Consider the following 27,446-nt stretch of genomic DNA (forward strand, 5'->3'; position numbering starts at 1 on the left):
AGCTGATTTAACTTTAGGGGAAGATGAAAACGTTGAACAGTCATTTATTTATTACTCCCACAAGTTGATATAATTTCTATAATTCCTAAACCCTAACTATGAAATAATTTGACATATTGAACTGTATTTTTATAGATTTTTATACCAATAGCACAAGTTTTTATTGTTGAGTAGTAAAATGTGATATGAATTTATCAGGCAATGTACCCGATTCAATCAATCATCCAAAAGGCAACATCAAAGGACATAACCTCATTGTAAATAATCTCATTAGAAATATTTTGCTCCCTTTCTGTAAGCAAATAATACATTGAGACTATGTTCCTTATTTATATTTAGAAGATGCTATATAATCTCTTATATAGTTTTTCTTCCTTTCTTCTGTCTGGAAGCAAAAATAATTATGAAAGCATTGTCTTGTCCTTACTACCTTCCACATCTGTTGACAATTGAAGGACCTTACCTCTTGCAACTTCCATAACACGCCCCCACTCACTGGTCCCAAATATTTACATTTTTGCAGTAGCAACACATGTGAAGTTCCCTGGATCTGTCACGCTGTTGCATTACTTCGAGTCTCTGTACATTTAGAACTTCCCCAAGCAACTTCCCTTATTTTTCTTCCTTCTCAACCATGTGCAAAGCCTTGCACAGACATCCCTCCCACAAAAGCCTTCCTTGACCTTCCTTCTAATCATTGTCAAAATCATGGCCAAGAAATTGGCATATTTTATCAGTCTATTATATTTGCTGATTGATATGTTTGTCTCCTTCTTTAGACTGAATTCTCAAAGACAGGATTCACACGTTTTTCATTTCTTTATATTTAGTTTTTGGACTTTAGTACATAAGCAATACATTTCTGTGTTAGGATAAACTCCCTCCCCAAACACATTCTTCCCACAGATTTCCAGTAATTTTTATCAAGCTTCAGGGATCTCATAAAATATGCCTCTGGGTGGAGTTAGGGGGATTACAAAATGTTAAAGTTGGAGTACACCTTTGAAATTGGCTGACATTCTCTCATTTTAGAAAATGGCTGGGAAAACAAATTAGCCCTTATAGGCACCTATGTTTCCAAAGCTGTGCTAGCCCTTTGCAAGTGTTATTTAATCCTCACAGCAACCTGGGAATTAATGATCATTACTGCATTGTGTAGATGAGAATCCTGGACTCAGGGTCAAGTAGTAATTCACAGCCTAAATTTTAAAACACATTAGTCTAGGTTCTTTGAAACACCTCACAATGAAGGAGCATAATGATGTCTCTGAAAATGGGCAGAAGCCATCGAAAGGGAGGCGCTTTGAAGGGGAAATGCTTACAGCAGGAAGGGAGCAAGGAAGGTCACAATGTAGGTTCTCAACTCAGTGAAATCTGGCACTAGGTTTTGGCAAAATTTTTAACAGAATGCATTGCCAAACATCTCTCATACTGCAAATACATCTTGCATTTTAATGCAAGACACATGAACTTGAATCATGATATGACTTCTAGGAGAAAGACATAATTTCATTTTGCTTTCATCCTTCTCCCAACAGGCAGCAGTGGCGGGCAACACAATGACCAACAGAGTATTCAAAAGGAGCATGCTGGCTCCATTTGAGGATAACATCTACTCCATCAGAGAATTTACATGGCACCATCTCTGAATGGATGGAAGCCTGCAATTACACAGAATGGGATCGGCAGTTAGACCTCTTCTAGGCACAGATGGATACATACGCTGACATCAACTAAGGCTCTGGGTGTCCATCTATCTGCTCAGAAGCCCGTTACATGAAAAGTACCTCCATGATATAAACAGTACAAACACTGAATCTCAACTAAAGTCACCAAACAGGAAGTCACCTCGTTTTTTTTAAAAAAAACCAACTTGGTGTTATTCTTTAAAATCCTATGGAATGCTTTTACAAAATTGACTTAAAGATTAAAAGATCCATTTATAAACCCCAAAGTAAAGAACTTCAAAATTTCTCATCCTTTTCTAGGACCAATCTCATAGACAGACATGCATCTATCATCAAACAACATCTCTGTGATGCATACTCAGGTACAACTGTGGGAGAAACTGAAATAACACTGTCCTGCCTGGTTCATATACAATTGCTTTATAATTCACAAACAAAATTACTATACAATTTTTCAACTTTTGCTCTTAATTTTCATAAAGAATGTGATCATCAGCTTAACTTTCAACCCACTCACTCTTTAAACTACCCTTAGTCAGGTTTTAATCTTAACTCTGCTCTCAATAAGGTTACCAACTGAAGGAAAAATACCTTCCTGTCAACAGCAGAAATATTGACTATTTAGGAGTAAATTCATGCATGCATGTGTGCACCCAATAAAATGCATCAAATAAACAAGACCTCATTGTGTCCAAACCCATGGAGAACAAAGATCAGTCTGTGTAACTCTTATAGCTGAGGAATAAATAATATTTGTCATTCAAGAATCTTTCATTTGATTGCATAAAGCATTACAGTTATGTTTTAATTCTTAACGCAAGTTGAGATTTTTATCTTCTTTTAAAGTGTTCAAGAGACCAGGCTACTCATCAGCAGTTATTTTATGCACACACACACACACACACACACACACACACACACACACACACATTCTTTCTCTCCTTTTTGTGGCCATATGTTTATTGACTGAACTAAGAACTGTCTGCAAGTTGGCTTTTTGAAGATAAGGAGCAAACTGACACCTATTGTTCTTTATTTGCAAACATAATATTCTAAACAGCAGCCAGGGTAAAATTGGCACTTATTCTTCAGGTCTCAGCTTAAAAATTCCCTGCCTCCTCCATGTCGCTAAGAGTTTGCTGAGCTCTTCCTTCATGGTATTCTTCTGTCAATGCTTTTGTCTTTCTTCCATTCAGCTGTGAGCAGGGACATTTTCCCTGTCTTTTTATCTACCAAAAAAGTGTCTGGCTCAGAATCCCCTCAATAAAAATGCCAAATGGATTAATAAATGAATGACTTTATTTATTATAAATTATCATAGGTGTAAGGAAGTAGAAAACACAAGAGTAAAACAGTACAGCTCTAATAGCTTTACTTAAACCATACAAATGTGAAAAATATATTTAGCAGTCAATGTGTTTGCCATATTTTGAAATGTGCTCTGTACTCCCTTTATTATTTTCTCCTTCTTCCTTATTTGCCAAGGCCCTTCTCTCTCCTCACATAGGAAAGCAAAAGAAAAAAAGCAGAAACCAAAGCAAACCTTAATTGTCGTTGTGTGTGCTCCAGGGTATTCTTTTTCTTCCAGTGTTGACCATCTTTCTATAAATTTAGACACCAAGGAATCGTCATAGTCCACTATCTGAAACCCAGAGACATTCGCACCTCCAAACTGGATTTTTAATAGGTCTCCATCAGTAAATCCCTAAACATAGAACACATTGATGTCACGCTTTTTATTTGAGAAATAAATGCTACTTAACATTTACCAAATAACTCTATACATTGTGGTTTCAGATATGTCAAAGAACATATGAGATATAACAAGCCTGTAGAAAATGTCCCATGTATTTACCAGCCAGTGTTCGTCATCAGCACCTAACACCACATTAGCATCATAGTGGTTCCCTAATCAATACACGTTTGCTAATGGATCATCTCATGAAACACTCATGGTTGAGCCTACGTAAAAGTTCTCCACTTTATTGAGAAATCTTCCATTGACCAGGACTGGGTTTTACTTACTGGATCTACAACGGAGAACCACCATGTGGTTACAGACACTTAACAACATTGAAGTAGTTCTTGAAGAACCACAACCTTGTGAGCAAATTACTCCTGTTTGAATTGTTTCTTCACTCATGTGATAGGAACATCTTCAAAACGAGTTACTAAATGTCCAGTCATTATTTGAGAAGAATTAAACAATTTCACATTAAGCTGGAAGCTAATTTTATAGAATACATTAAATTTTGGAAAAAAAAATTTCTCTTGTATTATTGCAATGAATTCAGTCATTACTAAAACTATTATGTTATATTTACATTGATTTCAAATATTGTGCTGACATGAATTTTATCAACTTGATAGTATATCTCTCTCAAAGATGAAGTTAATTTCCATATGCCACAATTACAAATGTTTTCACATTTTACAAATACTTTTTCTATATTATTGTACACAAAAGTTAAAAGTATCCTAAATTAATTTTGAATTACCACACTCAAAAATGTAGGAGAATGTTTTCTTTGTTATTGACATTAAAACATGCATATTATTATATTATTTAGCTGGAGGAGAAGGTAATTACTTTTTATTGGCTCGGAATTTTGTTTCTGTTTATCAAGATAATGCAAATAGTGCAAAAAGGAATATAACAAAAATCATATATTCTTTGTTTTACCCTATGTATGTTCCAGTTGAGTTGCTTCAAAACATTCAATTTTAATATATTTGCTTTTCACATATTTACCTCTTCTGCATGACACATTTTTATTAGTCTTTCTAATTTATCAATTTTAGAAATTTTTATTGAGTTTTTGTGTACCCCACGAGTACGTAGTTTGTGTACATGACAAAACCATTTATCTTCTCACCCATTTTAATCAGTACTTAGTGTTTACATATTTATAACTCTAAATGTTATTCATAGCAAAGCCAAATAGTGTACCAGGATTGCATTTTCTTTCTTGAACATGATCTCAGCCCATGTTTATAATCCTGTCCCATTTTTTCACTACTAGAGATTTCTATATGCCTATCCTTATTTTTCCCAGTGCTTCCATGAAAACATTTCATGCCTATGAGTAAAGCTTTTTTAAAAAATGAAATATTAAAACATATCAGGTAATCTGTTTCAACTTTTTCTTGAAATTTTAATTTCTAGGAGACCCCCTTCTTAATTTTGGAATCCAAATTGGCTCTTCTCTTCACCTACTCTACAGCTGTTACTTTAGCATGTTTCTTCACCACTTTTCTGATTTAAATCCCATTTCCTTGGTCATATTTCTCTTTCTTGATTTATTGATTACCTCTACTGGAGTCCTCTGATAGTTTACTGAAATACTTTGGAGATAAATTTATTGAGACATTGCATGTCTGAAACATAATTTTGTTTTATCCTGATTCATGGTTAGTAGTTTGGCTTGGTATAGAATTTTATGGTAAAAAAAAAAAACTTATAATCTGAAGGCATTGTCCCATTGACTATCACTATCCAATGTTTCTAATGAAAAACAAGTTATTTCTAATTTTTTGGTATGTCATCTACTTCTCACTCTTATCCACCTCTAGCCACTTGCTAGAAACTTTTAAATCTTCTCTTTATCTCTGAAATTCCATTATGATATTGTCACTGTAGGTCTTTGTCTTTTATTACTGTGTATATTCAATAAGCAGATTTATGTGATTCAGTACTGGATATTTTTCCAAATGTTTCTTTAACATTTTCCTTCCCCTAGTTTCACTCTTCTCTTTTTCTAGAATATCAATTATTAAGATATTATAACTGTTAAATAAAATGTCAAGGTCCCTTATACATTTATTTTTTCTATTTTATATTTGTGTTGTCATTATGTTACATATTCTGGAAGATTTTCTCAAATTTATCTTCCAACTCATTTAACCTGTTATTCTAGGAAACAAAAGAAGTTAACTTTCTGGAGCTCTTATTCTCCATTTCTTTTTCTTCTTATAGCATCCTCTTCTCTCTTTTTTGGATAAAATATTTTCCCTACTTCTAGGCAGATATTAGTTACAATTTTAAAAATTTTCTCATGTTTCCTTCCACAGACCTGTTTGTTTGCATTGCATACTTCATGGTAAGGACTTTTCTCAAATGCCAAGTTATGCTGGGCTATTTAAGAGCAAGACACCAAAATGTTTCTTGGAATTTCTATGTGCATGGACAAGGCACGTTAACGAGTATGCTTCACTGTAAGGTAGATGGTGAGGGTGAGGTGGGGTGGATAGCAGTGTTGTTTGTCCATACTGAAGTTCTTTTCTCTGGGCCATTCAGTTTCTTCAGAATCTTCTAGTCTCCCACACGAGTGCATATGCTTGGCTAAGTTTTAGGGGCAGGATGAAGGATGGGGGATGATGAGGTTAGACTTTCACAGAGACATTCACTTAGTTACTCATAATCCCAGCACTTTGGGAGGCCGAGGCGGGCAGATCACGAGGTCAGGAGATCAAGACCATCCTGGCTAACATGGTGAAACCCCGTCTCTACTAAAAAATACAAAAAACTAGCCGGGCGAGGTGGCGGATGCCTGTAGTCCCAGCTACTCGGGAGACTGAGGCAGGAGAATGGTGTAAACCCGGGAGGTGGAGCTTTCAGTGAGCTGAGATCTGGCCACTGCACTCCAGCCCAGGTGACAGAGCAAGACTCTGTCTCAAAAAAAAAAAAAAAAAAAAAAAAAAAATTTCTCTAATTCACCTTCTCTAGTAAGAAGTATTATCAAGAGAGGAAGTAGGTGCTTAGGCACCAGGACTTGTAGTTACCTGGTTGTTTGGGTTGTGTGAAAAGAATCCTTGGGGCATCCAATTATTCCCTATGGCCTTTGAATCAAGTCCCTTATACCAGGTGGTCTTAGTGAACCACCCAGGTGTCCTAGGATGTAGGATGCACTTTACAGGCGTAGTTGATTTGCCCATCCCCTAGGCACTTCCCCTGCTTTGGCCAATGGCTACCATCCATAACCTTTCCATGAGAATTGCCCTGGGACAACCAATGCTGCATCCCTCATGGCCCTTGCTCAACAGCAAAAACCGGGATCTAGGTACAAACACCCTTTGCCTCAAGCTGAATGAGTGCAGTGCAATTTATGCAACAAAGTGCCCAGAGGGAATCAGACTAAACCCAGCTCTCACTTCAAACCACATTCTTTTTTTTTTTTTTCCCCTGTGTCTTTTTATTTTTTTTATACTTTAAGTTCTAGGGTATATGTGCACAACATGCAGGTTTGTTATATATGTATACATGTGCCATGTTGATGTGCTGCATCCATTAACTCGTCATTTACATTAGGTATATCTCCTAATGCTACCCCTCTCCCCTCCCCTCACCCCATGACAGGCCCCAGTGTGTGGTGTTCTCCACCCTGTGTCCAAGTGTTCTCATTGTTCAGTTCCCACCTATGAGTGAGAACATGCAGTGTTTGGTTTTCTGTCCTTGCGATAGTTTGCTGAGAATGATGGTTTCCAGCTTCATCCATGTCCCTACAAAGGACATGAACTCATCCTTTTTTATGGCTGCATATTATTCCATGGTGTATAGTGCCACAGTTTCTTAATCCAGTCTATCATTGATGGACATTTGGGTTGGTTCCAAGTCTTTGCTATTGTTAACAGTGCTGCTATAAACATATGTGTGCATGTGTCTTTATAGCAGAATGATTTACAATCCTTTGGGTATATACCCAGTAATGGGATTGCTGGGTCAAATGGTATTTCTAGTTCTAGATCCTTGAGGAATCGCCACAAAGTCTTCCATGATGGTTGAACTAGTTTACAGTCTCATCAACAGTGTAAAAGTGTTCCTATTTCTCCACATCGTCTCCAGTACCTGTTGTTTCCTGACTTTTTAATGATCACCATTCTAACTGGTGTGCTTTTTTTCCTTCTCTCTCTTGTTTCCCTCACTCTCTTACAGGTTACTCCTGAAAGCACTTACTTGAGAATGTGTACATGAATAGTGATGTCAGGCTCTGCTTCCAGAGAGACCTGTAAGAGCTTCCTGCTTTAAGCTCCACACCTCAATCTTGCTTTCTGTGGTTTCTGGCTCTTCTAAGACTGAATGTCACAGGAGTTCTGCAGAATGAACAGGCTTGTTCTCACCTATATCCCACTCTGACAGGAACTTACTGTTTCATCTTCCTTCTCTTTGCTATGCCAGTAATTCATCTTTCATCTGCTCTGTGTTCTGAAAAATTTTGTTGACTTTTTGCATCTGTTAATGCTTCCTTTCCTATTTTCTCTTTCTTTAAGGTTTTCCACAATTTTTATTCTTTTACTGTCATTTTACTACAATGACATATAAGCTGAAACTTTAAATAAGGTTTCAAGCTGGCTTCAGTGAGAATCTGCATTTCCCTAAGTTTTCTTCTTTCTTTTCTGAAACTTCAATATATGAGAAGCAAAATAGAGGAAGAAGGAAAAATGAATAAATCACAACAGAGAGGCCAAAGGTTAACAAAAGAGATGGCAACAACTCATCAAGTTAAATTGGATACTACTACTCCTGGAGCTATATTTGAAGAGATTTAAAATAGAAGATAAGTATTCATTAATAACCTGTGAAAATTTAAAATTTTCAGCAGGCAGACATGTAAAGTCATCAGCAGTATGGGATCATGGCTTTTTAAAGAATTAAATCTATATGGGTAGTAGGTTGGAGGAATGAGAACTGGATTTCCTAATGACCACTTCTTCATCACCTTATTTACAAGTTACCCTTCTCAATGCTGTTGTAAAGGACTTAATCACAGACTGTGTTTTAGGAGTCCAATCAAGCATTCAGCAATTCCTGAGGAAATTAATCAATAATATTATCTGCAGATTTAAAAAAAAATCTTCTATAACCACCTATTATAGAACTCATTACAACATGAACAGGGCGAAGAAAAGGAAAGTCTCAAGAGTTTGGAAGATGAAAGCCCTTCAACTTTGGGTGACATTCTTTAATTTGGAATGTCAGTAAAATTTCCAAGTGTCCTCCAAATTCTCAGAAATTGCAATACTATACAGCCTTTAGAACTTATTGATTCACTAGAAGTTCCATATGGCAAAGAAACCAAGCATTGAGAAAAAAAAAAAAAACAGAACTTGAATTCAGATAAAATATTAGGTAGATTTCTCTCTAGAAGCATGACAACAACATGAACTTGCTTTTTGTATTTTTTTTTTTTTTTTACTTTGGTCATTCAAACACTCATTTTCATTTTCATAGCATCAGATATCAGCTCTCAAATTGATGAGCCACCTTCTGCCATTATTTCTCAATGTTCCAATATAATCTTCTCCATCTGTACATTTTTAAATATCACAGTTTTCAATGTGGCTCTGTGTTGTTCATCAAATGGCACAATTCACACAGGGGACTGACTGTCCAGGCTGTTTCCTGCACATAATGTGGTTCTACAGAGACTGAATGCGGAGCTTCATCTAGTTTAATTCTTGCTTCTCTTTAGGGAGTCCTTAATACACTCCTTAATATCTTCTTAATAATGCTCCTTAAGCATCTCCTTAATACACTCTAATGGAAAGTCCCAGAGAATTTTTATAGTAGTTACCCATTTCATTGCCAAACAGAAATTTTGTCTTGAGCAACCCAATGGCATGCAGTTTTGAGATTTAATATTCTGAACTCCTTCAACTTCTAGTGAAAACATTTATCAGTTGGAAGGCAGTAAATATTGCATTGTTTTGTTTTATCTCCTTCTGTCACCACTAGAACTAATGTCTGCTGATGTAACAACCTGATACACTAGGAATCATGAAATAAATCTACATTTGTATATGTCAAAAGCTTTTCAAAGTCCTATTATGCTATTTAGAATAAGCTCTCTGCCTTTCTCCCTCTTTCTCTCACCTTTTTTTCTTGTTCTTGGGTGAGACAGGGTGTAGGGGGAGTGTAGTCCTGAATCACAGAGCATCTTACTTATTTAAATAACATTAACTTTTGTAGCAGTAAAGGCTTAAATTATTTTGAAAAGAGAAATGTCTACTGATAATTCTAAATTGACTCTGATGATACTTAAAAGAGGGAAATACAATTAATTACTCTGTTGCTTCAGTATACTACCTTCATTTTTTATTGTAAAAGGTTTATTCTGAGCCAATATAAGTGACCACGGCCCGGAGAAAACACAAACCCAAGAAGCCATGATTAAGTGGTCCTTATTTTGACAGAAATCTTAATGAAAAGATGATTGGCTATAGAAATTTAATTTTCATTTTGTTGTTCACACAGTAAGTAGGAAATAATAAATAATGCATAATATTTCAATATTCTTGATTTTTCAGGTTTAATTTTGTAGTAAGACATATTCTCACAAATTTACATTTATCTCAGATATTATATATGCTAAAAACTAAAGGAATGTGCAGAAGGCAGAGTTTATAAAAAACAGAGACAGTAAAAAACAGAGACAAGGGAATATGTGGACAATTAAACTTTAAATATTTTTGAAAAATTTCCCTTTCTTAAAATAGATCATCTAAGACAATTTACGAAGCTTGTCAAATACTGTTCTATAAATTCTTATATCATTTATAATAATAAGAAATTGATTAGAAGATGCAAAGTCGGAAGAAATTCTAAAACGTAATTGCAGAAATATATCTAATCTATCAAATACAATCAAACTATATTTATTGTTATTATTTTTTGAGATGGGGTTTCTCTCTTGTCACTAGGCTGGAGTACAATGGCGGGATCTCAGCTCACTGCAACCTCTCCACCTTCTGGGTTCAAGCAAATTTCCTGCCTCAGCCTCCCAAGTAGCTGGGATTACAGGTGCCCACCACCATGCCTGGCTAATTACAATCAAACTATATTTTTTAAAACACCACTGATAAATGCTGGTCATTCGAAATTAAATTTTTAATGAATAAGCATATCTAGTAAAATAATATATACCAATTAATTCACCTACCAGATTTGCAATGATGTAGTGGTACCCTTTAACATGTTTTCCAATGGTAATAACCTAACAAGCACAAATAAATAATTATTTAATTAATACAAATAATGCAAATACAAAATTAATGGTATTATGATCTGATTCAGGAAAAAAAGTGGAATTTTATCTGCTAGGTTTTTTGATGTGCCAAAATAAGTCATTTTTGATAAAATATAATTATCAAAATTAGATATTTCTCTCATAAAAAGTAATAATACATACTAATGCTTATTAAACGATTATCTTTCCAAAAGTCACTAACTAAACAAAAATTATTACTTCATTTTTGTCAATAATAAACAATAAAACCACAGGATGTTAAGAAGTGTAAAACCAAAGTATGTTTAGTCCATGACAAGTCATAATTCTGTTTCTACAAAGGCTATGTTTTTGTGTTTATAATAAAACATTAAACAGCTCAAATTGTTTAACATCTGAGATTTTATATTCATATGTCTATATTCAAATAAATATACATAGAGTTTATAGTACTACATACATTTCAAAAGAATATTAGAAAGCATATAAAAGAATTCTTACATGGATATATAAAGTAACATTCCTATCCTAAGGACCATGAAATGTTTATAATTTAGTCCAAATGGACATTATTGCCAGCTCTAGAGAGCAAAGTATCAGAGAAGCTAAGTTTTTTCTACAAATCGAAATCTAAAATGAATGTCAAGATAAACACAGCATGGAACAAGTGGTCATCGTGGTAATGCTGACAACAGTTTTGGACATTATTGATCAATTTGACTTTTGACTGATATGTATAATTACAAAGAGATTAGAAATAGGCAAACTGGCCATGCTTTAGTCCTGGTACATGGACATTCAAATGTAATGTCATGTATGTTTTTTAAGGAGATGATCCCATCAATGGAAAGCATGAAATGTTAAGGTTATAGGCAAAAATTCTAACCAAATCATTTCTCTGATTAAATGGTTTGGGTGAGTTTTGCTTTCCAATGATCTTGCAAGTTTCTGAGGTTCAGCTTTCCTATTCTATACACTCAAGTCACATTGGCCCTCTTAGGTTTTTTTGTTCACAGAGAAGCTTCTCATCACCTCAGGGCTTCACACATTCTGTTTCCTCTGCTTGTCTGCTTGGAAAGCTCCACCACTATATCCTTTGCCTAATTGACTCTTGAATAATTCTTATACTCCCCGGGAGAAAACTACCCTGACTTTCTCTAATCCGAGACAAAGTCAGGTGCTCCAGAGCAATGCTATTAGTTAAAGAGCAAGAACAAAATCCTAGGAACGATTCTACCATATGCCACTTTGACATTAAGCCATGGACGTTTGAAAAGAAGTTAAAACTTATATTGTTTTCTGACTCAGTTTTACGTAACATGACTAAATTGCCTTTTCCAAGAAACTGAACCCTCTATGTTAAAGGGAGAATTCTGAAGAAAAGATGTCCTTCTGAATGAAAAACATATGAATTAGCATCAGCTGAATCAGATTGATTATGTCCCTCCTATTTCCTGCTGACATCTGTTAGCTGTGCTTACTGTACATTCTACTCTCTGAATCATCCATATCTTCCTGCTGAGAAATTTTTTAAAAAAACATAGTATAAAAGGTAATATCAGTAGTCCCTACTTGAGTTTACTTGAGAGAAAGGAAGGATATGAAAATTCACTAGCCCAGTGTCTATATGAAAATTTGCATTGGCCATACTAACCAGTGTGTTATAATAATAATTATTATTGCACTGACAATAGAAAAGTTACATTAATTTATAAGTGTTTTTGATTGCTGAATCTTTTTCCCACCTAATGATAACTAGAAATCTGTGCTGTCAAGTTTGTTTCAAATGATAACAAAATACCCATACTCCACGCCTGTCATCCCAGCACTTTGGGAGGCCAAGGTAGGCGGATCACGAGGTCAGGAGTTCGACACCATCCTGGCCAACACGGTGAAACCCTGTTTCTACTAAAAACTACAAAAATTAGCTGGGTGTGGTGGTGTGTGCCTATAATCCCAGCTACTCAGGAGGCTGAGGCAGTAGAATCGTTTGAGCCAGGGAGTTGGAGGTTGCAGTGACCCGAGATCGCGCCACTGCAGTCCAGCCAGGTAACAGAGCGATACTCTGTCTCAAAATAAATAAATAAATAAATAAATATAAATACAGATAGTCTAACAAAATTTCATTTATTGCCAACTTCAAGCTACTGTTGCAATAAAGAGTGCTATTTTATCTCTATTGTCTTGAAGAAACACTGGTTGAGTGAATAACTAAACATTGTTTCTTTTTCTTTATTTTTTTTGGAACGTACTTTATCCTCCTCATTTTTGCTTGGTAAACTATTCCTTGAAGAATATCCCAATCTAAATTATTTCTTTCTGTAATGATATCTCATAACATACCATTCTTTTCATTTATAGTGTATCCCATTAGTATAATTATATATTAATTTCTGTAAATACATTATTAATAGTTGCACTGATGGTGGCTGGCCTGTTGTTTAACATTGCTTCCTTGGATCTACTGCAGTGCCTGTCTGGCAAACATCAGACACTCAGGGAATATTTACTGAACAAATGAATGAATCCAAGCAAAGCCAAATGCCACATCTTATGTGAACTCATCACAAATGATCCTTCCCATTTTAAGAAAGCTTCTTTCTCCTCCATGCTGCTAGACTACGTTGCATTTTAATTTGTAATTCTGTAGTGCTGTCTGTGTACACTGTGTCCATTTTTATCTCTAAACAACGAGTTCATGGGATGCAGACATCACTCTTTCTTACCTTTCTTTGCATCCCTCATTTCAAGCACAGAGGATGGCCTCAATGTTTGCTAAGGCAATCCATTGCATGCACTCATTTAATACATTCAAGGGACTTACAATACATATGTGCAAAATACTCTGCATTTTGAACAGATGTCCATATGGACATTTATGTAACCATAATCATATTTACTTCAAAATATCACTTCTAATATATTCCTGTTTTCTTTTGTAGTTTCTCTCTTCTCGTTTTGGAAAAATATATTTTGATACAGTCTTTCACCAACATTTATTATGATGAGTCAGGAATCCTTAAATTTTCTAAATCAAAGGCTGATGAATATTATTAAAATTCAATTTTAATGAGAACCTCTGTGAAATTCAAATGAGTTTTTGCAGTTCACATTTGAACAAGAGGCCTTCAGGTTAAAAACAATCTTAACTTCATCTCTTGAGACTGGAATCAAGATTTTTTTACTGAAATTATTCACCTCTCTGGCATACAACATTTAGTTCTTTCACATAACAAGTTAGTTCTATTCAGTTATTCAGTATTCCATGAAAGATCCATTTTGTATGTCTTAGGGCCCGTATTATTATATATCAATTAGGATTTCATCAACATTTATGTTGCAGAATGTTTGTGTTGAACAAATTAATGAATCAAATTTTTTCCTCAAAGCTAGAAGAGCCAAGAAATGCATATACAAGTGCGTATTTTCCTTGCACTTCCACAGTATTCGAAGGCACTAGTAGCCACAGTGTATACTATTGCCCCTTGAATAACATGGGTTTGAACTGTGTAAATCCACTTATATATGGATTTTCTTCCACCTCTGAGACAGCAATACCAACCCTTCTTCCTCCTCCTCCTTTACAGTCTACTCAATGCGAAGATGATGATGATGAAGGCTTTTATGATGATACAGTTCCACTTAGTGAATAGTAAATATGTTTTATCTTCCTTATGATTTTCTAAATAACATTTTCTTCCCTCTAGCTTACTTTATTATAAGAATTCAGTATATAGGCCGGGCGCGGTGGCTCAAGCCTGTAATCCCAGCACTTTGGGAGGCCGAGATGGGCGGATCACGAGGTCAGGAGATTGAGACCATCCTGGCTAACACGGTGAAACCCCGTCTCTACTAAAAACACAAAAAATTAGCCGGGCGAGGTGGCGGGCGCCTGTAGTCCCAGCTACTCGGGAGGCTGAGACAGGAGAATGGCGTGAACCCGGGAGGCGGAGCTTGCAGTGAGCTGAGATCCGGCCACTGCACTCTAGCCTGGGCGACAGAGCGAGACTCCGTCTCAAAAAAAAAAAAAAAATAAGAATTCAGTATATAATACATATAACATATGAAGTATGTGTTAATTGACTGTGTGTTATCTGTAAGGTTTCTGGTCAATGGTAGGATATTGTTAGGGTCAACTGTCAAATTTATATATGTGCACATATATATACATATATGCATATGTACACACATATACGCTCATACTCACACACATATACATTTATCAGCTAGGAATAGATGCGGATATCAGTAAAGGAGACCTTAGTCAATCAATCATGATGCTGATGCTGTGTCACCATTATCCCTAGTGACTTACTCTATCTGTAAATCATGGTGGATTGTATCTGTATTATTAGGATAACACTGCATGGCTCCCTATCCTGAAAGATCTTAAACTGAAGCAAGGTAATATCTAAGCACAGAGAAAAATATCTTTATCACTTGTATGAGTGATTCTTTCAAACAGTTCAAGGGGATGTATCTAGTTTATTTCTCAATAGTAAACATAGACCAAATGTTGTCCTTCCTACTTATTTTAACAAACCAATGTTTTTTATAGTGGCGCAAGTCCCTTAATAGATGAAAAAATATATATCTTGCAAAGATAACTACATATTCTTTCTGGAGGCATAGATGGTAACTCCAAAAAATTCATGAATTACTCACTTTTCCCTTAGAACTCAACTTGTCTTAACTTAATACAGGCATATTTCTTTAACTCTAAATAGTTCATCAGACTTAAACTTAAAATTTTCAAATCAAAATATCAAAGTTTAGGGTATCATTGATCATATAAAACATAAAAGTCAGGAATTATTTATTGAATTTATTTAATGATTAACATGATGTGTCAGCATTATTGATGACCATTTGCTATTGCTAACTGAAGCCAGAGATAATTTAATTGATGATCTTTGCTGCATCCGACATAAAACATAAAGCAAAAACTGCTGTTCAAGCACCTTAAACAAATACACATTGCAAATGCTGACATTGCATGCATATTCTATATCTGGCATCATTAGAAAACAGAAAGTAGCAAACCTGGTCTACAATGTCGTTTACTTTATCCCTTTCACAGTCCAGAATGACACGCCGTTCCTTTTTTAACTCCAGATCTTGAAAAAGTGATCGGTACATCTCATCTTTCTTGTCATTGTTAATGTTTCCCACATTGATAGCAGTCACTTGCCATTTCTTTTCAGCAGCAGAATCCAGCACAGCTTGCAGTGTTGATAAGCCTAGGAAGGCAAAGAAAAATGATGACTGATAAAGATACGTGAATAACTCAGGATTGTGTTATGAAATTGCCAGCGAATATATTTTTAAGGCAGATAGATTTGTGCAACTAAAGGAACGTTGACTCCTTCAGAAAAAGCTATAGCTATGATCTTTATCAACTTCTACTTATGTCATTTCACATCAAAAACTCATTACCTAAATATTAGTGTTCTGACCAAAGGAGTCATTGTTTGAGTAGAAAATAATATCCTTTTCTTTCAACCCTCTCAGCTGTCTTCTTTAGAGTATTACTAAAGTGTAATGTTAATACTTTTGGTTTAAGTGAAATCAAATGACATCACAAACATTTCTTACTCTTATAGAATGGAAAAAATATTTTTTAGTTGTACATGATGGTCTGTCATTTGATATTAGTATCCTGAATAAGATGAGTACATTTTCAGTGAGAGGAATCTATGTAAGTCTATGTGAGGATAAGAGGCAATATTCTTTATGAGACTCCTATTGTTTTCTAGTCAGCAGTTTGGGTTCTTTTTTTTTCCTTCCACAGTCTTCTAATGTTATTTTTTTGTTATTGGGAATGATCCCAGAGAAATTGAAGTGGTCACCTATTAACCAGATGGTGGTAGTTATTTCTCTAGCATAGATTTACTTCTCTTTCCAAATATGTCTATTTTCCTGTTAGTAACTTCGCTTATAGCATCATATCACTTGGAAAATTTTTATTGTCTTTGTAATTGTCCATATATTACCTCATACTTAGGACTAAGAGGTACAACAACTAGAGGATTTGTTTCTTGAAAAGTTATATCCTCAATTTAGCACTTGGAGACATGCTACATAAACTTGCCTTTCATATTACTTCTGCTATTCACAGCAAAACCAAATTCATCATTTATATTGATAACTTAATAAACAACCAAAATCGAGACTCCAGAATGAATCCAGAACTCAGCAAATCAACTTCATTATTCTAGAAAAGCCTGCATCTTTCTCTAAAGAATATTAGTCCCTTTTGATTAATAAAATGTAGGATTCACCTAATGTGATCATATCTCTTCAAAACCTAAATTCAGATACCAAATTTTATTTAAATCTTTTTGTTATGAAAAAAAGTCAATTATCAATTGTGTTGAAAACTACTTCAAAAAAGAAAAACCACCATTAAAAATTTTGTGGATCCAATATTGGCCAAAAAGTGTACAAGATGAGTCTGAAACATCTTATGACACCAGAAGGGAAGGGACTCTCTAAAACCATCAGTATTACCTCAAAGCACGCAGCAGCTAATTTGAAGAGGAGCTCTTTAAATAAAAATGGGACTATTTGAATATTAATTAGAATGATAAATGCGAAGTACTTACATACATAAACTATTTTAAATCTATGAAATTATGTTTTAAAAATGTGCTTGACTTTGGTGGATGCTAGGGAACCAATTAATTAGTTTGAAGAGTGGTAAATAATGAAGTAAAACAAGCATTTTCCTGCGTTTCCTATATGAACCACTTTCAGGGTAATAATGAACTAATGGTCTTTATTTTTGGAAATACTCTAGCTAATAGATTATGGATGAATATATATCTGAAATTATCACCATCTTGTAACACCTACTGAATTAATAAATCAAGGCAACAGTCATCAACTACTGGTAACTACCCAAAAAGAGAGAGAACAGAGATGTGTCTCCCAATGATAATATTCAACTACACCTATTTTGGTGTTGAATAGGTACATACCTATTTGGTGTTGGCTACATTCATGCCAAAAATGTAAACTTGAATTTCATCACACTTCTGAATCTAACTACCAAGTTATAGGGCATATGTAGAAGACAACATTTTAAGCACCATGGTGTTGCAATCATCAAAATCTAGACTGTGGGAAACTGCATTACATTATAAGAGTCTTAAAAATTATATTAACTAATTATGATATATGGATCTCAGTTTTATTTTGCTTCAAACAAACAGTGGAAAAAGAATTTATGAATTGTTAATTGTCTAGGTATAATAATGCTATTGTCATTATATTTAAAATACAAGAATCATTTTTTCCAAATAAACACTGAAATATTTACAGATGAGATGACAGGATGTCTGGTATTTGTTTCTAAATAATTGCAGGGAACAAAGAGATATAGATCAAGCAAAATTACTCATATAATAGTCTTTAATAAAGTCAGATTAAGAGTGTTTGGGAATCTTTATAGCATTTTCTCTAATTTGTTGTTTTAAATATTTTATAATAAACATTAAAAATAATTAAATTTTACTTCAGAATGGAAGACTGAACCACATGCTGAAAAAAGTTAACTCTTTTTCTGGCAAAATGAAATTAGTTTCCTCTGTCCAGTCTTCTGGTAAAATATATAAATAAACACATTTCTTAAGGGATAATGTAAAAAGACCGTATGTCATTTTTTAAAACTTTCAGTGACAGATCTTTAAAACACCTCACAGATCGCCTATGATTTCCATACACTATAGGTCAATTAAATCCTTCCCTTTTCATCAGTAGAGGCAGAACACGCACAGCTGGCATTATGATCAATTCAACAGCTATCAGTGTACTTGAAAACAGCCATAAAGTCTACCCAGTTTTCTCTGTAAGTAAGAGGAAAAAAAAATCTAAATTCTAAGCCACTTTCTATTTGCTGGGTTCTACTTTCCTACATCCCAGTCATGGTTCAGCTCCTCTTTGTCACCTTCTTAAAGACATTATATCCATGGATGGGGCTCTCTGTGCTATCCATATATTACTATATAGCAATTACCAATAGCATCCCTTCTTCTCTGCAATAGTTTATTTCATTTTGTTTTATTTAATTATAAAGCATACTACATGACACAATTTCAAGTTGTGATGCTCTTAATATTATGCCTCAACATTTAACATATATTACAAGAAAGCTTAAATATAAATGACACTTTGTAAATGGATTTCACCAAGTGGTAATCCTAAATCTAAAATTTCCAGCAGTTCACCTTGCAAAAGAGTATAGAGATGATGTATAAAATCAAAAAGAATATTTAAAGAAATTTCTAACTTGCGCCAGGTGCGGTGGCTCACACCTGTAATCCCAGCACTTTCGGAGGGCAAGGTGGGCAGATCACTTGAGATCAGGAGTTCGAGATCTGCCTGGCCAACATGGCAAAACCACATTTCTACTAAAAAAACAAAACTTAGCCAGGCCTGGTGGCCAGCGCCTGTAATCCCAGCTACTTGGGAGACTGAGGCAGGGGACTTCCTTGAAGCTGGGAGGTGGTGATTGCAGTGAGCCGAGGTCACGCCGCTGTACTCCAGCCTAGGTGACAGAGCGGGACCCCATTTAAAAAAAAAGAAGAGAAATTTCTCTAACTTTCAAACTCATTTGTTCTATGCGTCAAAAGTAATTTACACTTGCTGTAGATTCAGGATTCACTCTTATTAAAACTCTCAAGATTAATGTTTTGTAACCTGTGGAACCTAACAAAACTTACATGTTTATTAAGAAACTAAACTGCTCAAGTAGTGCTATATCAGACTTAATAAATTGAGTTTCATAAGAAGACACTGAATAATATTAAATTACCTCCTAACAACAGGCAGAAGTAATTCACAAATGATTGCATTATCTGACGTGTAATTTGAAGAGACCACCGTTCAATGCTTAATAACCCATTTCCCTAGGTTTTTTTTTCAGTAATAGTAACTGACTCTCAGATTCTCTCAACTTGATCTCCCCATTTCTCACAACTAAAAGTTTTGTATCATCTGATTGCTTTATAATGAATACACCATTTTTAAATTTGAAAATCACTGAAAATGTATATGAAGGTGAAATTAAACTCTTCAAACCTAACACAGATTTGTGCTCTTGACCTCTTTGTACCATATTCAATTAGAGGATAAAGTATGACTTGAGATCTGCCTCTATTCCTTCCACACAAACTAGCACAGAAGTATCTATAAATATATTGATCCTGTAATTCAGAATACAAAGTTGTATGGACAATGGGAGTTCTGCATAAACACTGGTTTACTTAAAGCTATTGGGATGCAATAGTCATCCTACTCTAATATCCCTAGTACTATATTAGGATATTTGAATTTCTATAGCAGAGACTCACTTACTTTTATTGAATTACTTAAAACAAAACTGCTGAGATACATAGTTGTTCATCTAAAAACAGAAGAAATCTGGAAGGTTAACTATTCCTCCTAGTAAATATATCTAAAATATAGTATGTTCTTTTAAACCCTCAAGAATATTGCTGGAGTCTAAAAGTAAGTTCTAAACTCTACTGAATTATTAGATATTTTGCTAAAATAAAAAATGGCTAGATTAAATAATGTTAAATTGCATTACTTCTTTATGTGGCTATTGTTACTGACTGGCTGTAATTGTATAACCTGTTCATAAAATGACAATCTTCCTAAAATTCTCCCAAAGTATTACTACTAGTCAGTCAGTGATAGTCTCATCTTGACCCAGTATTAATAACACTCTGAGTTATAGACAAGCCATCAGTCACCTGTCTGTATGCAAATCCTTTAAAAGGTCACTTGGTACACAAGGGAAGTCTATCAGTTTGCACGTTAAAGGGTTAAATTAAAAACGATTACTGCCAGAAGATACATTTTATTCAAACCATGTCCTACTGCTTAAAAATATTTTCTTTGTTCCGTTTAAAATTAACTGTACTTACTCATTCTTTCAAGCATAGAAATTAATATTTATGATCACTAAATCATGGCAGCATGCCTAGGCCAAATTAGATTAACATATATTTCCCTCATCAGCTCTCTCAGGAATATGAGGGAAAATATTATAATTTGAAAGCATTTTTGTTCTATGCGTGATGTTTTCTTGGAACTACAGGCAAAGTGCCTTCCCTTCAGGGGACGAATAATATTGCTCAGAATTGAAACCAAGACATACAGATATAAAGTGCTAATTCTGTTTTTACCTACTCTCTATATAAAGACACATGCACACGTATGTTTATTGCGGCACTATTCACAATAGCAAAGACTTGGAATCAACCCAAATGTCCATCAGTGACAGACTGGATTAAGAAAATGTGGCACATATACACCATGGAATACTATGCAGCCATAAAAAAGGATGAGTTTGTGTCCTTTGTAGGGACATGGATGCAGCTGGAAACCATCATTCTTAGCAAACTATCACAAGAACAGAAAACCAAACACCGCATGTTCTCACTCATAGGTGGGAACTGAACAATGAGATCACTTGGACTCGGGAAGGGGAACATCACACACTGGGGCCTATCATGCGGAAGGGGGAAGGGGGAGGGGGGAGGGATTGCATTGGGAGTTATACCTGATGTAAATGATGAGTTGATGGGTGCAGCACAGCAACATGGCACAAGTATACATATGTAACAAACCTGCACGTTATGCACATGTACCCTAGAACTTAATAATAATAAAAAATAAATAAATAAATAAATGTATTATCTTACCTTGTTGACAAAAACTACATTTAGATTAAGTCCTGATTCAAACTTACAACATATATATCCAAAAATAAAACTACTACATAATCTTGAATGCATTAACATAGATGACCCCATTGCTCTATTGTTAAAAATGTGTTGAAATTCTCCTTATGTTCTCTTTATGGAGTGATGATATGCAGCTTTCAGAGTCATCAAGGGTCATCCAGGAGCGCCAGGCTGTTGCCACATGGCCTTGGTAAGGAGAAGACACCAACAACCTAAAAGATCACCTGGCACCAGATTCAGAGTTTCAGCTCTCCTCTCACCAGTAAACTTAGATTAGTCAAAGAGGGTTCCATAAAAAGATGTTGCTATACAAAGATGTTTCTATCAGTGTATCCATGTCTCTAATCATTTACAAGTGAGATATAGTCTCTTGGCCTATTGCTCAGCTTTGGAGCAGATAGCCAGGAAGCAGGAATGGCTTTCAGTAGTTAAAGGTAGTGAAATTAAGCAGCATATAACAATGTTAAGTCTTTTTCATCTAGTTCATTACTAGGGTAGAATGTTGGGAGATCATTTTCACATTTGGACTCTATGCTATTCCAAAGAACAGTAATTTATGCATTTAGACATTATAATTTAACAATATATATTCCTGACCTAGACTCTACAAAAAGTAAAGATGATTAGAGCCTAAAAATAATCATATAATCAAGGAGGTGAAGAGAGAGCCACATCGAGAACAGACCAAATTGTTTGAAACTGAGGCATGTAGAGATGTAAGTAGAGAGATGAAACCATGGGATCTATTTTCCAAACTGTGGTTAATGTGGATAAAGGGAGCGCAGGTGCATTCTTCAAATCATGTGACACTAAAGCAAGGAGGTGCCTACTTTGAAGCAGAAGCAAAATGATTTCAGGACCAAATGGCAGAAAAACAGTTCACACACTAAATGTGTGAATAAGCTTGTTAAAATGTAGCATGATGGCAAAGCCATAAAATTAAGTCATTAATAAGAAAAAAAATATAGCAAAAATTCCATTTCCATGCGCCAAGTAAAACATTATACAAAGGTCAAGTCTTTTGCCAGTATTATGAGAGTCTTACATATTTATTTCTAAAAATAACTTCAGATAAAAGGCCCCTGTAATACTTTTCACATTAAAACATCAACAATTACTTGATAACACCTTGAAAATGTATCCATAAGGTCACTTTGGCTTTAATATATAATTACTTAATATTATCACTCTAATGTTGTTATCTCAACAGATGCACTTGAACTCAAATCAACTTGTATAATTTAATAATTATAGATTATCTCATCACTTCAATTTCATTTAATATTTCTAAGTAGTAATAAAAGCATTTAAAAATGTTCCAGATTGTTTTCACAAGTACATAAGTCCATCCATCTTCACCTGCTAATTCCAGATCCTGTCTTTCTGAATCTCTCTCCTCAAACTCTAGAGTTTCTCTTTTTTTAACTTATATCAGCTGTTGTCTATTTGAATTTTTCTCAAAAGTTCAGTTACAACTAGAGGGAGCAGTGATAAGGGTAAGGATGAAGGTGAAATGTATTCTTAAACTAAAAATGCCATCCTCAATCAACCTTGTCAAAGTGTAAAGAGAATTAGTCATTCAATTCTTCAATTTTGCAAGCAAAATTTAGCTTCTAAAATCATCTCGAACTTAAAATACTGTACACAGATGTTTAACTCATTTACTTATTAACACCATTTACTGAACATCAACTCTTTCTAGCATTATCTGAAGCACTGGGTACAGAGTCATGAGTTGTATGACTCTCCAGTACACTGAGTACAACATCCAGTACACTGAGCACTGCCTGGGCACTCTCTTCCTGGAGCTTATTGCCACACTTTACATGAAAAACATGATGCTTATCCTATAGTACCTGGAACATAGCAGGGGCTCATAGGTAGTTCTTAAGTGACAGAATGAACATCACCATTCATTATAAATTGTCCTAAGTACTATAAAGGAAAAGAAGAGATTGCTTTCAGAGATAAAAGTGTGAAAGGCGTCTCTGAGGAAATGATATATGAACCCAGTTCTCAAGGAGGAGTAAGAATTAGTGATATGGGCAGAGATTTGAAGTGAAAGAGTTTGTTGCATCTGGGAAAGTGAAAGAAGGTCAAATAGATTTAGCTTTAATGAGTGAGCAAGACAGCAGAATGCAATGGAGAGTTGAGTGGGAATTGGATATTATAAGACCTTAAAGCCAACTAAAATTTTTCAGTGTTATCCTCATAATGAGAAGCCACTGAAGTATTTTAAACAAGAGAGTAATGCAGCCCAAAAACAATTTTTTTAACAATAATTCCTGCTACTTCGTGGAATATGGATTAAAAAAAGACAAGCGTGGAATTGGAGAGATGAGATACTGAACACATTATGGTGGCTTGGCCTGGGGTACTGGCAACGAAAAGGATGAGTGTCTACAGATAAAATATAATTAGGCAGTGGAAATCACATCAATAGGATGCAAGGATGAAAGAGGTATTAAGAATACACCCAGATTTCAGGCTAGCTTGGACAACACAAAATACTAAAGAAGTTAGCAGAGGGCAAGAAGAAAAACTAAAAATAATTTAATACGCTCAGTTTTATAAGCCCTTTTATCATGTTAATAAGTGTGCTTCAGAAACATCCAGCACATTGAAATCTATATTTACTGTAAATAGTTCTCTGTTTTAGTTTTTAATTCCCTATGGAAATAGCCAAGCACTCCCTTCTCAAAGCAGGGGGACGTAGTTGTTGACACAGCAAATTTTTTTTCAGCTTGTTTAGTGCTGACTGACTTTTCCACTGAGTGTTCTCATTCCCAGGACTAGGAGGACAGGGCAGAGAATCAGACACCTAGCTCCTGCACTCCCGACTCGAGACTGCTGCAGTAAATGACTACAAACTGATCAATGGAGAATTGACTGATGACTGGCTCTCTTCTTGTCTGCCCTTGTGGCTTAACAAGGTGCCCTATCTTGGTCGAAATAGGCTTCTGGGTTTTCATTTGAACCTATAAATATTCCAGGAAGCAAGTTGCTGAGGGAAGCACAGTATGGTACTTAGGGACAATAGTGGTCCTTCACCCTTTTCACTTTGATTTAGGGATACTCTCTCTAAAAACATATCCATATGAACACACACCCCCACAAGATGTTTCATACAATTTAGGGAGTACTCAAACCCACTGACACCCAATTATGGACCCAGGAGTACTCAAACCCACTGACACCCAGTTATGGACCCAGGAATGGTTAAGAACACCTGGGATTCTATGACATAAATCAAGCAAGTCTGCTAATACTAAACTTCACAACAAGGGATATGAGAAACATAAACGTTGTACCTCCCTCCATTACATTTTAACATAATGAATCAAGACTGGCATGCTACTCAAAATCATCCCATCATAAACAATTATGTGGAATGGTGTCAAAAGCATAGGTTTGGTATCAGAGACCTGTGTGTAAGCTATACCACACGTGGGTTGATCCTGAGAAAAACCTTTAACTTCTGTGAGATTCGGGGATCTTGTTTTAAGGCAAGGGCAATAATAATGCCACCTCCCTGATAAAACTTTGGCATATAACAATATTTAACAACTATATGTTACTATAAAAGTTCTTATTTGTATGTTTCACTTAAATTTTACTCAAGTCACTTCATTCACCTTGGACTACTAGTATAGCTATCATAAGTTTTTAGCTGCTGATGCCAAAAATTGCTCTTTATGTTACAACGGAATATTCGGGCGTTGGGTTGATACAGTCTATCTCTTTACATTGTACACAGACAGCTTTTGTTGTTGTTGTTTTACTCTAAATATGTTTCCCACGTTTACAAATGCATTAGTCATTATCACAGCAAAATTAAATCAAGGGATCCTTGGGCTTTATCACACCTTTGTAGCTTTATAATAGCCATAGAAGTGTCAAGTGTAGGCATTGAATTCACCCCATTACAAAGAGATGAGATATTGTCACTTACCTCTGTCACTATCATAGAGGTATGCAAACTTGTCCCATTGATAGTATTCAATCAAGCTAAGGAGTGCTCCTTTGAGGTCAGGTCTCATCTGAATGACAAACGGATGCGTGCCATCTGTTGGGAAGCTGGGAGTGATGAAGGAGACGTGGAGTGTTCCGCAAAATGATGTGATGGTATTTACAGACTTCTTGTCATAAAATCCAAAAATAGCATAGACTCCTCTCGAAAACTGGGAGCAGACTAGAAGAATAGGAAAAATAGACAGGAAAAATCATTGAAATTGGCATACAATCATATTAATTTGCTTAAAACTTAATGTCCTTTTACATAAAATACAAAATTAACATATTGAAATAAATATAGATTTAATTATCCATTGAAACTTACTAATACTTATTTACTTAGCATTTTATTTGTGGAATCTAAAAGATTCTAAAGCATAAAAAGTAGTTCTGGTTACAAGAAAATGCATACATCATTGTTTAACAAGCTATGTAAGCATTAACATATTTTAGGAACAAATATGAAAAATGTATGAGTTAAAAAAACAAAACATTAGCTATGAGAACAAACTGTAGTCACCTAAGATTTATACACGTTAATGATAGCTCATTCCCTACATAATCCAATTCCTTTAAAAATCTTTACTGTATTTATGATACTTTTATATCTAAAAGTTAATGTGTTTCCATAGAGTCCTAATGCTGACCAAAGCCTCTTTAAGACAAGATAGTACCTGACTCCCCTGACACATACAGACACATGTCCCCACAAAGGCACTTCGGTCATATTGTGTCATTCAGTCAAGAAGCAATTAAATAAAGTCTAAAACTTTTAATTTTAATCTTCCCCAAGGACCTAACTTACCCTGTATGTTACACTACATATTAATTCTTAAACAAATAATAATATTGTATTTGGACATCCTCATCACTCCCACAATCTCCTGTCCTCTCCAATATTTCTGTTTCCAATGAATGGCATATGATACTATCCGCTATGGACTGATTCCTTCCCCCAAAAGTCAGTCCATAACTAAGTTATGTGCTTATTATAATACCTCGATATACTCAAATAAGGGTCACTTATTTTTCTCCCTGTTCCAAACATCTTAGTTCACTAACAGTATGTACTTAACTTTGTGCTTGCACTGCGCCTGGCATGTTCTAGGGTACGCTAATTCATTTTTTTCTCATGATAACTTTCGAGGTAGGAACTATAATTATTTCCAGATTACTGATAGAAAAATTGACACATAGAACAATATTAAGTGAGTTACCAAAGTCACTTGCATAGGTGATAGATACTACATTCAAAATAGAGAGTCTGGATTCAGAATCCATGCTCCTAATCAAAAAGTAATATGGCTTATCTTACCCAACTACTGAAATACCTACCCAACTGTCCTCCTTCCTCCCCTTATGTTCCTTCCATTCAATTCTCCACAATATAATAAGAATGATCTTTTGAAACATAAATCCAGTAATATCTTTCTGAGAAAAAAGGGTTACTTTGTCCAAGACTTATCCCCTGTAATGCTCTATAGAGTACTGACCATTAACGGAATAGTGCTTAAAGCCACTACTAAAGTCAACAATGTGTCTTTTTTTTTTCTCTTTTTTTGAGACAGTCTCACTCTGCCGCTCAGGCTGGAGTGCAGTGCAGTGGCGCCATCTCAGCTCACTGCAACCTCCGCCTCCCAGTTCAAGCGATTCTCCTGCCTCAGCCCCCCAAGTAGTTGGGATTACAGGCACGCGCCACCATCCCTAATAATTTTTGCATTTTTAATGGAGACAGGGTTTCACCTTGTTGGTCAGGTTGGTTTCGAACTCCTGACCTCGTGATCCGCCAGCCTCAGCCTCCTAAAGTGCTGGAATTACAGGCGTGAGCCACCGCTCCTGGCCAACTATGTGGCTTTAGATAAATAAATAGCTGATATTTCTCAATCTCAGGGTCATTTCAATGCAAAAAATGGAAACCAGCCATCCAGAAATGCAATCTAACAACCTAGAACATAACATCTACCATTCTTTTAAAATAATCTTTTTTG

At 35.2% G+C, this 27,446-nt stretch overlaps 1 protein-coding gene across 4 annotated transcripts in view; it reads right to left on the reverse strand.

Annotated features, from left to right (window-relative positions):
- Nucleotides 1–27,446, reverse strand: part of GRIA2 (glutamate ionotropic receptor AMPA type subunit 2) — a 147,783-nt gene that overhangs the window by 39,048 nt on the left and 81,289 nt on the right. For all 4 annotated transcript variants that reach the window (XR_007725580.1, XM_050789860.1, XM_050789859.1 and 1 more), the window contains 4 exons: nucleotides 25,397–25,636; nucleotides 15,734–15,930; nucleotides 10,625–10,678; nucleotides 3,232–3,393 (listed from right to left, as the gene is read on the reverse strand). Coding sequence is in view for 3 of the 4 variants with exons in the window: in XM_050789860.1 (XP_050645817.1) it covers nucleotides 3,232–3,393; nucleotides 10,625–10,678; nucleotides 15,734–15,930; nucleotides 25,397–25,636 (653 nt within the window). In the remaining variant the exon portion in view is untranslated. The remainder of the gene's footprint in view (nucleotides 1–3,231; nucleotides 3,394–10,624; nucleotides 10,679–15,733; nucleotides 15,931–25,396; nucleotides 25,637–27,446) is intronic.

This window comes from Macaca thibetana, chromosome 5, assembly GCF_024542745.1.
Source record: "Macaca thibetana thibetana isolate TM-01 chromosome 5, ASM2454274v1, whole genome shotgun sequence".
Taxonomy (NCBI): Eukaryota; Metazoa; Chordata; class Mammalia; order Primates; family Cercopithecidae; genus Macaca; species Macaca thibetana.